This window comes from Perissodus microlepis, chromosome 12 (genome assembly GCF_051167445.1).
Source record: "Perissodus microlepis isolate ML-2025 ecotype Zambia chromosome 12, ASM5116744v1, whole genome shotgun sequence".
Lineage (NCBI taxonomy): Eukaryota > Metazoa > Chordata > Actinopteri > Cichliformes > Cichlidae > Perissodus > Perissodus microlepis.
This window is the reverse complement of record NC_140472.1, coordinates 14,009,393-14,027,859: the sequence shown is the minus strand read 5'-3', so window position 1 is coordinate 14,027,859 and position 18,467 is coordinate 14,009,393. Positions and strand designations below refer to the sequence as shown.

The window sequence follows — 18,467 nt, the reverse complement described above, 5'->3', positions numbered from 1 at the left end:
AACCCCAACTGCATGCGCACCCTCCTGCAGTCTACTCCAGCATGCACACATGCCACAAAACGTGTTTGTTCACAGGATTAGGTAATTTACCATCAATCAGTGCAGTTCAATCACTGTCAACATTAACTAAAGAATTAAGAGTTCTACATACCCAGTTAAAAAGGAGTGCTGACAGTCAGAAAGTCAGAAAGAAATGTGGTTGCTTTTGTAGAAGAAAAATGAGCAAATCCAACTACCAGACAAGACACACATGGAGTGCTCATTATCATGTTTACTGTCTGGATTAGCATTTAAAACAAGATTCAGGATATCAGAAAAAAGTAAAAGGCTTGTAATGAGATGCCATCAGAATTTATTTCTCTTTAACCAGCTGTTGCTCACCCACACCCATGTGGACACAAGAGGGCTTTCATTAAGATAAAGACCCAGCTGCTTGTACAGTAAGAAACGACCTAATTAAGATGAACATCAAACCTCTTATCTGTGAATATCTCCACATTTGATAGCATAACCAGTCAGTATATGCTTTGACATACTTTACCCTTGCTCACTCTCTAATCAGGTTCATTAAAATTACGATACCATCTGAAAATGTTTCCTGCACTTTTACTCAGCATACTGAACGTTCATTGTCCACATGTGTGCGTCTGGGCTTTGAATCTCCCTGTATCCGGTGCTACTCTGCAGTTCTTTCAGATCTACTCATCTCTTTGATATGGGACTGTTGTTGAATTTCAGTCTTTCTTTAAGGTTGAGGTCACACAGTCCATTTCAGAGGTTAATGCTCAGATATCATCCTTTGCACACACACACATATACCTGCACTAGCGATAGACCCAAAACTAAGAGCTTAAGCCCTTCTCCAGAGTTACTGGGAGTTCAAAATAAATTCCATAAGCCGCGGAGGCAGGGAAATGAACATCAGCCACATTCTTGATAAACATCCAAAATGAAAACTATAAAAATAAATAAAATTAGATAAAACATCTGGATATGTTAAAAATGAGACAGGACAGAACAGTTAGTCCAGAAAGACTCATTTTTACAAAGCTGCCTTCACTTGACACTTTGCTAGTTTATCATCTTCATTTTTCTGTAAGTATTGGCAAGAAATGGTCTGGCTCCCTGGCTGTTCCCATGGTGACATGCCTATCAACGCCAGGCATGTGCAAACAGAGCAGCCTGAGCTAACAGTTTAGGCTCTGCCTGTCTGCGAGCTTCCAGGAGCCCGTATGCTGGCTGCTGAAGAAAAAAAAAAATTAAAACAAAACAATGCCACTCCAGTCGGTGTCAGAAAAGACAAAAGGGGACACTGGCAGATCTCTATTTGAGCTGGCACTGCTCCACGCACCCGTCCTAAAAAAAAAAAAAAAAAAAAAAAAAAAAAAAAAAAAAAATCGCTCGAGCAAAAGGAGGGGGAAGGCAGAGCCATGGGTCGGGTAACACACCCGAGACAAAAAGCAAGGGATCAGCCCTGCTTGTCCCCAGGAGACACGGCAAAACATCAAGACAGGCCATGAAATCTTCCGAACAACACCCGCGGCAAAGGCCCTGGCTTCCCACGGTGATTTACTGTAAAACACAGAGCAAACACACCGGCCAACAATGGACCGACAAAGAATGACACTGGCACAGGTAAATCAGCCAATCAGCCCTGAAGAGAAAGTGCTTGGAATGACTTGTGAAAAGCCAACAGGAGCCTCGTCTGCTAATACAGCTCTGTGAAACATTCCCCGGCAGTGACAGCCACCGCTTCTTATTTCTAAGCAGCCTTTTTGGATCAGAGGAGTTTGTATAGGAACAGAGTCAGAGTTGGACTGAAAACAGATCAGGGTGGATTACCTCACATAAATATACCCCATTGTGCAGCCAGCTGTAGAACATACTGCAAATTTATAAGATTAAGAGCCTAAGTCCAAATGATGACCTGGGAGTGACCACAGCTAAATGGACATTGCTGACCTGACTGAAATCCAATACAAGATAAAAACCATTCCCTCTTTAAAACCTCAATTCCATGGAAGCAGTGGGCTTTGTTTCCTGTAAACCTGGAAGCTAAGACAAGACAAAAGTTTGTTGTTTGCATGGAGGAGTAGTACAAATGTCTCTCTTCCTCTTTGTCTCTGTTCTGCAGTCCTCTTCTGTACACTAACAAACACTGGAAAAGCAGCAGTAATTCATCTCAGCTCAGCGTGAAGTGCATTAACGACCTACAGTTTGGATGCACGGGGCCAGACAGGAATTTCTGCATACTGGCCTACATCCAGCCTCAGCCTCTGTTTAGACAAAGATTTACTCCCCACTTCCCACTGTCTGTTTGTTGCGAGAGCATGGCAGCTATCTGGGAAGAGGCCACTACTCTGAGACTGTAACCTCGGACATGGGAGAGCCAGTGGTGGGAAATATAAAAATATATGCATGTGCAAAGCTGAGGGAAGGGCTAACAGCTGGTTCTTATATCAGGCGGAGGTAGTAATGATTATAGTCTGCACTTACTTGTTTTCTTGCTTTAACTTTAGGTGCCCAGAGATCAATTTACACCCACATTGATTGACTGAAGGCTGTCTGGTAGATGGAGGGACAGTTCTACACACTGAACTAGTATCATATCCCGCACATGACATCAGGAGATGCCCATGATATTCACACGCCTGCAAACCTGGGTTGTCACAGCTTTCAAAAATAATTTAACGTATACTGCCAAGTTGTCTTGAAGCCACTTGCAGTGAGTGTAGTGCTGCTTTTGTAATTACAATAATGAATCAGCAGCTGAATCAGAGTCAAATACTCCTAGTTCCTCTATTCTGGCTTTGTAGTCATCCAGATGGTAAAAATACTTGAAATTAACCACAGCCCCTGATGACTAGGTCAAGAAACCAGGCTGACTTGTGTTAGTCATGTACCTTTTTTTCCCCACCCGCCTTAGATGGATCCTTCATCCAACACTGTAGCTTCCCAGTGATGTGCTAAGCAACAGCACAACATCTGGCAGGCCTTCCCGTAGAATACAACAGGGAGTGAAGAATGAGGTCAGCCGATGACAAATTTAAGTATCACTAAGAATACAAACAGTTCCTCTTTTACAAGCACATGCTTTTCTAAGCAACAAGTTTCTGGAAGATTTAATGCCAAAATTTCAGCTGGTCCTCTGCAGTTCTTTGTACTGACGTTACTGTCCCAAGTCTATGACGCACAAATTTCGAATCATGTGACTATTTAGTTTGTAAAGCATTTAAAAGGAAAACATTTGGATTTTTTTTTTATCCTATATAGATTATTTAGGGATTAAAAAACTGCTGCTAGGTGTGTGAAGACATTCAGTTTGGAGGTAGTCATAACACCAAAGTGCTGTGAAGATGCCAAAATGTTCCACTCCAGAATATAGGTCTCTGCAGTAACCTTGGGTGACATCATTTGTCCCACCATGAAAATCTTTTCAAAGAACTCTTAGGACCATAATGAGGTGGTTTATGGATGAAACCCTTTACGAGAAGCTTCACACAACCTTGAAGGTGGTGTCCATAAATGCTGTTGTGATGAGGCAGGGCTACTGTTGCTGAGCTAGCTGCTTTATTGGGGCTGCTACTGCAGGAAAAAACAGCAGGAACCAAACAAAGGAGCCTTAATTTAAAACAGGCAGTGTGAAAGAGCGAGTACATCCCAGACAAACACTTTTACTACGCCTGCAAAAATTCACATCTCACTTTTCTTATTTAGAGTTACAATGTGTCTATTGTCATACTGCTAATCCGGCAAATCCCAAAATTAAAACGAGAAGTGTAAATGATACCGTTTACAGGTAAACCCTATAAAAAAAGACCACAGACCAGTCCAAAGAGACCCAGTCACGGTCTGAAATGGAACCTGGCATCCAAGTTCTTCTTACAGCTTCCTCCACTTACCTGATATACGACTCCCAGTACACCAGCAGGTAACTTAACCTTGTCCAAATATCACTTAAAAATCATAGTACTACTTCTCCAGTTGACTTTAGTCTCAATGCAATGTGAGGATTTATTAATTTATTTCTTTTAAAATGTCATGCCAAAAGATATCGGATAGAAATCGGTTTATTTTTGCACTTAGTGACGAAAGACACTAAAGCAACAGCAAGCTTTGACATTTTTTAGCAATTTCTTGTTAAGAACAAATATGCCACTGCTGTTTCTGCTGTAGATTTCTGTAGATCAGGTTGCATGTGCTGGTCTGGTGTGTACATTTAATATAGAGTTTAATATGATGAGCTTGTACAGCTGCACTGATCTCTACTGGACTTTCTAGTAAAGAAGTTAATACGTGTTTTTTTAATTTATTTCTTCCTTACAAGAATTGGGATTTGTGCCACATTACTGAGCAGCTGCTCGCAGACACAAACCTGGAGCATTACACACCAGTGCAGTCATGAAACATGAAAATGGAAAACGAGATGAGACCAAAGTCGGAAATGGTTCAGTCTGACTTGCTCTTAGACTAGTTCTCATGTCTGGGGCTTATGGAGTTGAACTTTGGGTTTGGCTCCTACCTGGAGAATGTATTCCTGGCGTAATGCATGATACTGTCAAAGTCATAGACTTCTCCTAAAGAGTCCACCTCTCCTGGCTCCATCTTCAAAAAGTTATATTCCTGTCCTGTAAAAGAGAAAAATTCAGACCGAACCCTTACGTCAGGCGTAAATATAGACTCTCAGGATTAGTTTCATGAAAACAGTTCTGCAAGTTTGTGGTGTTTTATTCTTAGCTCAGAGTGTGTGAATAAATGTGTGACTCTTAATATTTTATCTAACTCTCTGTCTCCGTCTTTCACCTACACACATTATTGCTGAGGGATCTCGGAGAAACCTGAGGTCTTACCTGGTTGAATGTTGTCCCTGATAATGCTGACGTGATCATCTCGGTCGGGTCGTGTGTGTTCGTGCCAGAACCCAATAACATGACCTAATTCGTGCACCACAATGCCAAACTTGTCACAGTTTTTCCCTATGGATATGGCCTGGGGGCCCCCTCCGCGGCGACCCACATAGGAGCAACACCTATGAATCAGCAGGCAGACACACATGGAAACACAGGCAGGCAGTGTGTAAGTCAAAACACAGAGACTAGACTTTATGCTTCACTTCATTTAAAAAAAAGAAAGAAAAAAAGTAGTGAGTGGAAAAAACGAGGTTAGCAAAGAGAGAAAAAGGAATGCATCTCTGGCTCTATCTCAACATGCTGCTTATGTATATAATAAAACTAGAAAAGAAATCACCTCAGTATCTCTGGCCTGTTTTATAGTCGACACATACAGGAGTGACATTCATTCATCTGTCTGCTAGTGGAAACGCTGAGAGTAACTGAGGAAGCTGGCTGCAGCGCTCCATCTCGATGTGACATGAAAGGTTGAGTGTGGGAGCCTGCAGGATGGGCACACACATAATGGCCCTGTGGGCCAGACAGCCGCTCTCTAATTACAGCGAGCCAAGTCAGGCTCTCCTGAGACACGCCTTGAACTTTGCACAGGACAGATGGGGGCCTGCTGAATATGCAGCAGAGTCAAGCGTTCCCACTGCTAACCGCTGCTGCCTGTGCGGATAATGTCATCGTTGTTGCTCCAGAGGCCAGCTACTGGGCTAAAAATGGCTTTTAACAGTTGGCTAGAAAAAGTTTCATGAGTTGCATCCTTTTTCCTGTTGGTACTGAATGATATAAATCAGCAGGAGGGGTACATTTGAGTAATGACATAATGGTATCCGGCTTGTGGACTAAATCTGAGAGGTTGATATGTCCCCTGGAAACCTCTTTAACAACTCTGACTTCCTTTTCTCAAAATCCTAAATGGATTTGCATTCTTCAACACCAAATGTTTTAATGAAAAACTGTTTCACGACGGCTTACAAAGAAAAAAAAAAAAAAAAAAAGAGCCCTGCACATCCAAACAGGTTGTCAATAGTCGCTTAGCAACGAGAGCCACCACCAGCACTTCCCCTGCGTATCTGTTTAAAGAGAAATGCTGAGTGGACACCGAGCCCGACTTTCAGCAGAGTGCAGCAAACAGGCAAAGGAAGTCTCGCCCTCGTGCTCTGTCCTGCACACCGGGTATGATTTAAGCACTCAGTGACTGATGCAGTGTGATGATCAGGCACAGGAAATTCCTGCCCACCGAATGGTTTGCGCTTTAAGGGCTGGCAGGGGGGCAGAAAAAAACCCCCAAACAATTCCCACTGACTGCAAGGAGAGGATGAACAATGGAGAAACTCTGCTGAGCAGGAAGCAAGGAAAAGTATTAGGGCGCTAAATAATTAGCTGCAGACACTGAACAGAAACAGGCCATTGTTCAGCTTCTACTGTACACGTGGGAGCTTAAAACCCCACTGACTCACCCACATGGTCGGTAGGTGAAAACAATATAGCTTTCCTCAGTCGTCTTCTCAATAAAGGTCACACAGGTGTGCTTCTCCCAGTGCCGCATGGCTTGGCGGAATATAGCCCGCTGGCTGCCTGAAAGGGAAGTCGGAGAGGGTGAGAAAACACACTCCAACAGCATTTCATGGAAGAATGGAGATGAATAGAAACACAGTGAACAGACGAGGCTTAAAAGTAAAGTCATACCAAGTTCAAAATGTGCCTTTCTCATCGTTAACCACCATCACACACACATGCAATTTAAAGAGTCCCAAAATGTTATATTTATCATGTCAAGAATTCAATATTTGGTTTGCTTTTTAATAAATTGCACAACTACAAGCATACAATTTTAAGGCGATGTAACAAGATCGCACAAGATCTCAGAAGTAAATATGGTTATTTCTAGAAGCAAAACACTATGAAGGGTACCACGTACTTTACTTTGCAGACATCCAGTAGTTTTACAGATTATAGTTTACCGTGATTTGTGACCTTAAATGGGAATGAATGATGCTAATTATGTTTACCACATCTGGTCACACGTGAGCACATTACATGTTACTTACCACTAAAGTTTCCACTGATGACATAAGGAATGACGCCGTCGGGCCAAATGCGCTCCGGTCTGGATGTGGCAGCTCTTTTCCTGCGCCGTGCACCTTGCCTGTTTTGACTGTTTGAGCCTGAGGATTTGAACCAACCACGAGACAAAATAAAGATCAGTCAGAGCATTCCTGGGTGAAAAAACCCCAGCCGTTCCTCCAACATCGGCACAAAGAGATAACAAGCTGTGCTTCTACTTAATAGATTCCATTTTTTTATTTGCAAAAACCAAAGGGCTTTCTTCAAGGCTTGAAGCCGGTTATATTAATGTTGGCTGGTTATTAAAAAACTAATTTAAGTAATTACATTAATTCCATCAAAGAGACAGTTGTTCAAATAACACTGTACTTCTCGTTGTGCGCTGAACGGATTTTTATTAAAGCAGAGTCTTTTCTTCTTTCAAATTAATTTTAATGTCACTCATCCTCACATAAATGCCACCATACAGACTAAGCCCCCACCTAAACCTGATTATTATTATTAAAGAAACATCCTTATGCGAACCTCAACTTTGATAAACTTGCAGAACAAGCATGAGCTCAAAGTGCATGTGTATTTGTAACATCATCCAGAATTATTAATAATAATTCAAAGAAGTTGTGACTCTCGATAATGTGGTGTGTTGCAACTTCACACAAAATCCCCTTTAAAAAAAAAAGAAAGAAAAAAAAGGAGAGTGACTCCAAACATGAGGAAATCTGTAGGAGTGAAAACTTCAGCAGTCTGATGACCTTAAACTTCTGAGAAAGCCCATTAAACATATGCACCAAGTGAATTTAGTGGGTGCGCCGGGATGAAGTCATTTTTTTTCTTACACAATCATATGTTTGTAAAGCTTAACAAAGAACTGTTGTACTTTCACATTATTCTTTTATTTGGCCAAATCATTTAATGTATTACAGAGAGCTGGGACAACGTCTACAGTTCCCAGATAAAGGCTCCAAAGCTGATTTCACTTAGTTTTTCATTTTGCAGCAAAGGTGTGTAAAATAAATGTGTCATCACTGTGAGTTCTATTAACAAAAACCAGCAGAATCCATTTGTTATAAGAGCGCTTGTCTAAACTTTATTAAAAAAAATTTGATGTAACACTTCTATTATAAAACACCTATTAACACACTGACCTATGTGCTTTGTGGTTGAGGTACAAACAGACATCTTTATTGGGAAACGTCACCTGGGTGACCCCGATGAAGGCCCGAAGCTGCAAAAACAAGCGCTGGTTGTTGTTTCATAGCTATACTTAAAATAATTTCCCCCAGGGATTAATAAAGTATTCTGATTCTGATTCTGATACTTGAAACGGTGCGGCTCGGCTCATCTTCTCTTAGTATATTTGATTAACACGCATGCCGTAGATTGCAGCACGCTTTTTAAATTTGCTGGAACAATGTCTTCTGTTGAATTTTAGTCCGCAGGACTAAATCTTAGCAGCCTCGCGAGATCAATTAGCACGTACACTTGTGCATGTGTTGTGGAAAAGGCTGATAACAGCCAAATCTGCTCAGCTAACTGATAAGAAGTCCTGGGGAGGCAAAACTTGTGCGTGATGTGTTAATTAAAATAAAATGATTAAATCTTCCATGTTCGTTCGTATTTAGACGGGGAATGTTCTGGGTGGGGTTTTTTTAGGTCAAGGCTTTAATCTGAAGATAAAGTACCCAAGACTTTTAACGTGACCTCTAAAGTGACATGATAATTGAGGAAAATGACATATCAAAGTTATCTTCACTGCCAATTAGGATCCACACCTGTGCAGGGTGAGCAGGTATTGATATGCGTGCAGCCCGAGGCGCCAAGCGTTTCTGTGAATGAATGTTGATCAGGGTGCAAAACAGCCACCTTGTGCAATGCACAGTTATACCGGCTGTGTTTTCCTATTTTGAGCTATACCTTTCCACTAGTCAAAGGAGCTTGCAAAGAAAAGCGTCTGGACTTCTTTAAGTTACTTGAAGACGTTTCACCTCTCATCCGAGAAGCTTCTTCAGTTCTAAGGTCAAGAGCCACCTCCACAGGACAAGACTCAGCAGTCCATCTGCATCTTAAGGATAAAGGACACTCTTTCGAGGATGCCAATGTTCACATTTTGGACAGAGAGGACAGATGGTTTGAAAGAGGAGTGAAAGAAGCCATCTATGTCCACTGTGAGCGACCATCTTTGAACAGAGGCAGGGGTTTACGACACCAACTCTCTGCCATCTATAATCCAGTTTTGAGATCCCTTCCCAGACGCCTTAACGCCCACTCACATCCTGGGCCATCTGACCTCAGGAATTCGCATGATAAGGTGGGGCCAGGTTTCACAATGAACACACCCGAAACTCTGGCTGATTGGGACCCACACCCAGTTTCACACCTTGGCTCAGGCGATTAGAGGATCATCAGGGGGTCCTTTTGTCCCTCTGTGGGGGGATACTCCCACTAGGTTTATATCTGGGACTCTCCACCATTTGACCTTAGAACTGAAGAAGCTTCTCGGATGAGAGGTGAAACGTCTTCAAGTAACTTAAAGAAGTCCAGACGCTTTTCTTTGCAAGTTCCTTTGACTACGATGACCTGGATGACTGAGAACCTTCACAGACATACCTTTCCACTACTTAACACTCGAATTTGCTGTGACTAAACTGCTCAAGCACACAGATAATTATTCAAAAGGTGAGGATGTACTTGCAACCTGCTTCTGTTTCACGAGTCTCATCTTAATTCCCCACCTTGGGTCAAAATTTATACTAAAAATCAAACCAACACGTTTAAGCTGCTGGAAATGTATTCATAATTCTCCCCCCCCCCCGCAAAAAAAAAAAGTTTGCTTTTCTTGGCGCGCTTATTAACTCGAACAAACAGCACTGCTCAAGCACAGACAGATGTGGATATGCTTGTTGGTTCATGTTCGCTCAGAATTTACAGGATTGCGAAGTCCACTGGTCCCGGCTGACTCACAGCGGTTGATTAAATAGCACTTTTCACTGGAGAACATAAAACTGACAAAGCCCAGCAATCATTCTTAAACATGATGCTACAGGTGTAGCAACGTAATGATATCATCACAGTTGTAGGCATAAACATTTTGAAGAGGGCTCATTAAAAAAAAAAACACAAAGCTGCCTTCTGGCAGGTGCTGCTGGAGCCGACTCTCAGTTCGAGAGGTTGGAGCGGTTTTACGGCTGTAGTGTTGGGAGCACAACGTCTTTGTCTGCAATAATCACCCAACAATGTGAGAACCTTGTTCATTTCAGCTCTTTTGTTGCAAATTTATACTGACAATATAATCTACTTTGCCTTGGTGCTACAATAACTACATTTTACATCATACTGTAACCTCAGAGGTCTTTCTGTCTATTGTTGTTACCTGTATTTGTGCGATTAACAACCTGGACGGTTCTCGCTGCCAGATCTATTATTCTGTCTACTTTAAAGGATCGCAGGTCTTCCTCATCCAGAGCAATGTCTCCCAGAAAGGCAGCTGAAAGAGACACACAGAGACAGCACATGTCAGACTATGTGTAAGGCGATCGCACAATATGAAGCATCCGTTTGCACTGTCCTGTAGCCTCAAGCTTTTCCTGCTGCTCAGACTGGGAAGTCCAGCCAAAACTCTTGAGCAAGTTTCTTAAGAAGAAAGAAACACACACACACACACACACACACACACACACACACACACACACACACACACACACACACACACACACACACACACACACACACTTCACTCCTTTCTGGACTCTGGCTCCGTTTACTCTCTTTATTGTGGAACCCAAGTAAAGTTGTGAAACAGAAGTGTGTCAGTTCGGATAACAGGAAGGCTGCCTTGTATTAACCCAGTTACAGGACAGAAAACAAAAACAACACACTGACTTGTGTAATGCATAGAGCATGAACTTGATAACCTACTGACATGATTTATGAAAACGAATCGAGTCCGGAAGGTAACATAACGTACTGTGCCGTGGCACACTTGGATAGTTAATGGAAGCTATCAAATATGCTACAATGAGACACCGACGCTGCCTTGACCGAGTAATATGGGGCACCTTGAACACGTAATAGCTCTTTAATGGGGCCAAGGAGAGAGAGAAATAACTAAACAGTCCCACTTAATGAGGAATGTCCTTTATTAGATTTTTTTTTTTTTTAACTAAAAATCTCCCGTTGCTAGAAGTCCACTCTGCAGAAACTGGGTGCTTGGTTTTACGGGTTTTTAACACCAGCACGTTTCCGGAATTTATAGCCAGGCCTGTATGCAGGACTTGGGAGGGGATGGGGAGTGGAGTGGGGCCATTTCTAGAGAAGGCAAAGAGGCTGCACTGTAATCCATCGCTAACCAGGACATGACAACTTGAGAAGGAAGAGAGGAAGGCGGCACATGAACAGGGAAGGCAGCTGTGGAGCAGAAAGAAAATGACAGCCTTCTGCATGCTTGTTTGGTGGGTTAGTGTGATGGAGGTAGAGACCAACCCCTCAGGGGCAAGAAGCCCAGAGGACCTTTAAAATGGGAGTGATTTATAGCGGGCGTGTTTGTCAGAAGTTTTAGTCTGTGATCTTAAATCTGACACCCCAATGCAAGGTGTCCTTACCGCAGAATACACAAGAAATTCATTTTGTTTCATTCTGAGCTCAGGATATTTTTGTTTTCTTTAAATACAACACATACATTTGGCCAGATATGACAGTTTATATCCAGTATGTGTATAAAAGTTTTACTGAGGTCTGAGACAAGAGAGAAAGGGATGGAAAGCACAATAGAGACACAAAAGAAAACCCCTACTTGGCTCTGGCATTCAAAGGAGTATTATTGAAACAATCTGGAGCTGGCTCTGGTAGATGCAGGCTGTTTTGTTTTTTGTTTTTTTCTTTCTTACCCTGAAGGATCCTACAAGGATGCACAGCTGAATGACTTAATTAGAGGCTAATGGCACAATAGGAAAAGGTGTTTGTCACAGCTGGCATGGCAGGGCACGCAAAAAAGATTCCAGAGGTCCTCTAATTTCTGCAAGTCAAAAAAAACAACAAAAAAACAACAACAACAAAAAAAAAAAAAAAGAAACTGTCCAAATCTGAGACAAAACAGACCTCTCACAATCAGCACTCACGCTGACAGCCACTGCCAAAAACACTACTGTTAAGGGACAGCAACCAGATGTTGAGCAGTGCAAGACAAACAGATCTGACAACAAAAGGACTTTTTTTCACTTTTATCTTTGGATTATTTGATTCCCAGAACTAACTGAGTGCTGAAAAGAACAGACAATACTTAAAGAACAAAATTCCAAGTTATACAAGACAACACAGACAATGTATAAAACACTACTGAAGCAGAAAAAACTGGACAACACGTCCTTTCACGTGTAACGTTTCTGTATCTAACGTGAAAAGCAGCGATTCAAAACAAAAAAAATAAAAATATCCGAGGTGCGGGCTTTCTCCCACCCCCTGCGCTCTCCGAGTCCCAATCATCCACAACTGTTCTGGAGACAGGCCGGTTAATCCGCAGTGTCATTGTTCTCAGACAACAGTGGAGAATGAAGTGAGCAAATGCACAGCCCGGTGGCATTATGAACTCATTTCCCCCAGGCGCAGCAGTCGTCCTGGAGACGCTGTTGCAGGTTTATGGAAAGACTCTCAGGGATTGTGAATTAATCCCCTTGTCTCCTGGCTTTAATTATCCACAGGGTTTTAGGATTCTTTTGTGTACAACTCTGGGCTGGGAATAAGGACAGGCTATGGAGAAAGGTGATAAACTTGCATGGAAACAGAGCGCTGACATGATGCAAAGTACAAACAGAGTGAGATGGCAGGTTACAGCCAAATGAGTGCGGCAGATGGCAAGTGATCACCATGGAGTACAGTGCTGCATCTCTTTCCAAACATTTTTCATTACCTAATTGACAACAGCTGCAACTCGTATAATAATATTAATATCCATGCAGAATAGCTGGGTGAAGGCAGTGTGCTTTCTCTCTCTTTTTGTGCAATAATCCATGCATCTTTTGCAAAAGAATGCAACTTAAACACACATAAATACAGGACCGATCTTTAAATCAATGGACTGAAAAAAAAAAATTGACATCTGATTAAGTCCAACCTCCCCCATCACTGTTTTTTTTTTTTTTTTTAAGTTAATCTAAACCATCCTAATCCTTCTCATCTTGGACTGCCCATCAATCAGCATATCCAGTCAGATTACACATGAGACCTCAATCAAATTAATCCCATTGATTCGTGTAATGCCCTAGCCTCGACCTCTATGGTGTCAAATACTCCTGGACTATTCCCATAAATCTCCTTCCGTGAATACCAGACCACGACATCTGCCACTGAAACCTGCACAAACATCAATACTAAGCCTAAACAGACACTGAAATCAGCCTATATTTAGAAGGCCAGTTCCACTCGGGAGAACACGGTTTACAGCATCCCCCCCAGTACGTGACCCAGTGATTACAGATGGGAAAAACCTGGCTAATATGCATGGAATGCATCACAATACCCGGCACCGCCTTTCACCACTGTGTTTGCTGACAAATGCTGCAATTTGAATTCCAATAGAGGTCAGTGGTATATTGAGGTAAGGTAATTACCATCTGATGAGAGTGTATCACTAAGTTTTTCCCAGGTAGAAGCCCCCCCCCCAACCCTCTCAAGAGGAGCTTTTCTTTCTTTAGCAGCTGTTTGAAACTGAAATACACACAAAAAAAATAGTCAGGTAAAAAAGTCTGTGCAACAAGAATACGGAAACAGAAACGGAAGAGTGTGATGCCAGTTAGCTGTCCTTTGTGAAAACACCAGCTGTTATTTATGCTTACCTTGACATTTTCTAACACTGCAATTTGAGCACAGGGCAGGAGAAAGAAAGAAACTGCATATCTGCACTGCGCTCGCTTAAAACAAAAAACAAAAGAATGTAACAAACGTGTAATTAGAAGAAAGCTTCTGACAAAAGTAACAAACTACTGCTCGAGATTCAGGCAATTATTTTCCAATAAAAGCCTGACGTCTCGTCGCCCACAGCTGCGATCAAGCCCGAGCTGCTGTCATCGCCCTGCAGCGTCTATCGTATTGACAGAGGGGCTTCAGTTGCAAAGGGCACACAGCGAGAGACTGCCGCCCCTTTAACATTTCACACTCCATCAAGCCCATTAGCAGATTGGATTTCCCAGCTCATCCTCGCCACTGATTACTGATATACCCGACTACCAGTCGAACTACCTCTAATGATTCACCAGCTCTCCAACCATTTGTCTTTTCCCCCCCCAATGCCAGCATTACACACTACTTGAGCTCCTTACACAGATGAATAATTCAGTGCCAGACCGTAAGGATTCTCACCTTTGACAAAACGTATTTTCACCATCCAGGCTTAATATTTCAGTTTAGACCGCTCTTTGCATAACACATCGTTGCGTGTGAGTTTTTCTCAGAACAGATGTGCAAACAAAAGTTTAAATGAGCTTGTGGGTGAACTTAATCTGGGAGTAATCCTTAACTCATAGCTTTCCAATAAACAATAACCATCTGCAGTTAAAGAAAACACCTTTAGTATTCATTACAGGTGGGGGAAAGAGAGAAAACAAAAACAATAACAATTCAACACAGCACGGATGAATCGTTTCGAGAAAACTGAACAATGAAGGAAAAACTGTTAGGTTGCTCATCATTCCAGACCAATTAGGCATCATTTGAGCCACTTGAGTGAGCATTGGCAAAGCATTCAGGCTCTGCACTCACCCTTGGCTTTTCTGTAATGCAAGATTAGTTATTACTTAGCTCTGACGACAAACATATTGTTCAAACTAAAGCCCTGAGATCACACCTATAGATTGGCTCCCTAATCACTTGAACCCTGCGGAGAGAGAAGTGGCAGGGGCTCTTTAATGTAAAAACAAACACTCAGTGTGGGCTCGGCTATATGGCCTGCATTCCACGATAAAAGAAAAGCATCTGCTTAAGTGTTGCTTGAGGGCCTCGTGTTGAAGTTCAACAAGGCAACCCCATCACCCCAAAGCAGGAGCCGGAGATAGAGCTGGATAATGAGCAGCATCTGTTTTGAACTGCTGTTTTCCAGCCACTTGGATTTTTTTAAAAGACACAATGTCCTTACACGTGGGATGCCAGCATGTAGCCGATTTTACATCTACAGGATTGTTCATCTTTCTAAAAATGCAAAAGCATCACAAATATACAGCTTAAGTCATTTCAAATGAATGAATCACAGTCGGATACCAAAAGGTGAGGGGTGACACAACTCTCTGTTGACAGCGACAAATGCTTCATGAGCAGAAAGCAGACCGGGGTGAACGTACCAGGCCCCTTCACGAATGGGTCGCACTAACCTCACCTGGGATAGTGTGGCACGGTAAGACCGGCCTGCCCTAAATCTTGTTGCCGTGCTTTCTTTTGGCAAATGGTGAATGACCCCGTCTGTCTGGAGTGTTTTGGCCAGTCTGAGTGAAATGGAAGAAAACTACTTGCATAGGTGAGTGCATGAGAAGAGGTGCAGAGGTTGACCTGTCTGCAGATGAGGCCACAGCAGCAAAGAAGCCTTCTGAGGTAACCTATTTTCAGATCTTTGGGGAAATTATCCATAATAACTGGTGGTCTGAGAGGGAAACTGGACTCCTACACTTCCTTCAAGTTGTAAAAAAACCCAGCTAGGCCAGCAGACTTTTGCCAATCACAGGTCGTTTAACACCTAAAGTCCAATTAATGTCCAAAGCAAAGGAGTCGAACAATCTAATCTCGTTAGAAAAAATAAATGTCTGCAGTGCACGTGTGAAAGCGGCTTTCATTTTAGACCCGTGCCATATGACGCGTGAGCATGTGCCAACGCTCAGAGCATAGCGGAGAGAGCTGCAGGAGAACTGTTGTCTGTTTTCAAAATTGCATTGTACATTTCTCCCTGCTGCAGTTTTAATGTGCACGACGGTCAGCCCACTCAGACTACGCTGTCACAGAGTATTTAATAGATTAAGATGTCTGCTTCATGAATGAATGCATGCATTCAGACAGTGACTACTTTTCCGATTATCATTTAAGCAGAGAAGACAACAAAAGCATGACTGATTCTCATTCATTTTTCATTTTGAAAACGAGTGGCGCTAATCTCAGTGGGTTGTTAGAGTCTTAAATGTTTTCCTGGGACGCTGCCAAGTTAGGAGTTCTGCAAACTAAGGAATTTTCCACTGGTTAACTCCTAAATAGAAGGCATGATTTCAGTGTTATTGCACTGCTAGATTAAATCAGTATACTTTTTTTTTTTGCCTGGACTAGAGATGAATCATTTAAACCTTTGTTAGTGTAAAACTTAAAAAAAAAATAAATGTTGGCTTATCCAGGAAAGATAGTTAAATAGTCTCAGCTAACTAGCACTGCAAATAAGCAGAGCATAACAGCTAGAGAGTCCTCCTGCAATGATACACTGGAGCCAAATAACTTTTTAATTAAAACCCATTAAATTAATTTCCCAGACTTGACCAGGCTAACCACAGTCACTACTTTATGACTTCTCATGGTGGTACTTGAGTGTAAAGTGGGAGGGCTAAGTGAAAGGAAGAAAACTTGCTGTGAAGAAGAAACTCCCGGGGGGAGAAAAAATGGGAGGCAGCATGGGAAAGCAGAGATAATTGAATTGACTAATTATAAAATTGAATGATAACGCCCAGACACCACAGTGCAGTGAGCAGGTAAATCCCTGCCTCTGGCCTTTGAGCTCATTTCCGCTTCTTTGATGTTGTGAGCCATCGTAGAAGAACGCATCAAGCAGCTGTAGCGCGACACTATCATCAGGAGTCAAAGTACTGAGATGGCATCATATTGAGATGTGATTTCCAACCCCCGCTTACAAAAATCTGAATGGGAGTCATTCAATTTCATGTATCCGGCAGTAATTTGTGAAAATCCTTTCACTGTGTGGAAGCAAGGACAGCCCTACAGAGGACGAGCACACACACTCCTCACAGTAAGCGTTTTCCTGGGTGGAAGCAGCATAACATGAAAATGCTGACCTTTAGCCACAGAAAGAGATCAGATTGACTCATAGTGATGGGCTCAGGAAAAATAAGAGACAAATCAATAATCCACAAAATCATCGCTGGTGCCTAAAGACACAAGTCTGGTTTTATTTGTTTGGGGTTTTTTTTTGCTAGAATGAATGTCTCCGTCTCTGATGTATTAAACTGAGTGAGGAGGAGTGAGGAGGAGATCTTGGACATTTTGCTGCTTAGTAGGAAGAAGAAAAGCAGGTGGGTGTTGAAAGAGCTGGAGACTGGGAGGGTTCGAAAGAGTGGGAGTTCATGCTTGTGACCATCTCCCAAGCGCATGTCTTCAGAGAGGACCGTAAACAAAACCGTGCTCGCGACACCTCGGACAAACCGCAGAACAAATAATGACCCAGATAAACATCAGTCAGGACTGAGGATTATTAAGCAATGAGACTTTTCTTTTCTGTATCAATATTTAACTAAAAAAAACTGCTTCTTCCTAGAACTGACATTGTCATTGTTTTGTCAGTTTACCGCTCAGCAACAAGAATCAACATTTACCAGTTAATCCATACTAGAGGTCCGGTACGAGCACTTGAATGACTCAGATAAGAGGACAGCGAAAACAGGAAGGAACATCTTCATCATTTGGACTTCACTAGCCTGTTTTTGTCATGTTTATGTACAACAACAACACTCTCAAAGCGCAGTCTTTAGATTATCCTTACTCCTCTTCTTCGGGTAGTTGGGTAACTAAAAGTAGGAGGACTGGACTCTGTTGTATAACTGTCTGACACATCAGAGACAGTCAAATGCTAAAAATCAGTAAGCACTTCCAGGACTTTAGAGGTCATTGTGACTGAAGCCAACTCTCTGTATCTGTAACCTGAATACTTTTACCAGATGGAAAAGGCAATCTGTTCAAACTTCCCCAAAGGGATTTGGCAAGACAGTGAGCTCACAGTACAAAGAAAGAAAGAAAAAAAGAAAAGACTACAATGACAACTCGGATAATCTTTGGCAAATATAGAGGGAAAATATGCAGGTCTCACCACAGGCAGAAGAAGCACATATATTAAGGATGAACCAGAAGTATGTACACCCCTGTGGAACATGACCAGTAAAGTATTTGCTTCATGATAAATTAAGAAATAGATAAATGCTTAAATGTACTATTTTAAAAGAAGGCCTCATTCTGCCTTTCTTTAGATATATTTCCAGCTCCGCTTTGATTGAGGTGTTTTTGTTGCTTCTCTTTAAAATTCCCCCGAAAAGGTGCTGCACTGGATTCAAGTCAAGTGACATACTTGGACAGGCCATCGTTTTTACTGTTTTTTTTTCCCTTTCTTTTTTTCTTCTCTAGAGACTTTAATTTTGGCAGAGGGTTTTGGATCATCATTTACTGGAATATTGGTCCCTTCCCAGGCTTCTGGAGAACGGGAGCATCCTCACGAGGCGGCTTTTTAGTCATTTTAGTGCCACCTTCCCCACTGTACGGCAG

The 18,467-nt window shown here is 42.2% G+C and overlaps 1 protein-coding gene across 2 annotated transcripts in view; it reads right to left on the bottom strand.

The window, feature by feature from the left end:
* Positions 1 to 18,467, bottom strand: part of bmp1a (bone morphogenetic protein 1a) — a 30,684-nt gene that overhangs the window by 9,695 nt on the left and 2,522 nt on the right. For both annotated transcript variants that reach the window (XM_084947283.1, XM_084947284.1), the window contains exons 2-6: positions 10,336 to 10,449; positions 6,950 to 7,066; positions 6,359 to 6,476; positions 4,851 to 5,029; positions 4,523 to 4,628 (exon numbers count right to left, since the gene is read on the bottom strand). In XM_084947283.1, the coding sequence (XP_084803409.1) occupies positions 4,523 to 4,628; positions 4,851 to 5,029; positions 6,359 to 6,476; positions 6,950 to 7,066; positions 10,336 to 10,449 (634 nt within the window). The remainder of the gene's footprint in view (positions 1 to 4,522; positions 4,629 to 4,850; positions 5,030 to 6,358; positions 6,477 to 6,949; positions 7,067 to 10,335; positions 10,450 to 18,467) is intronic.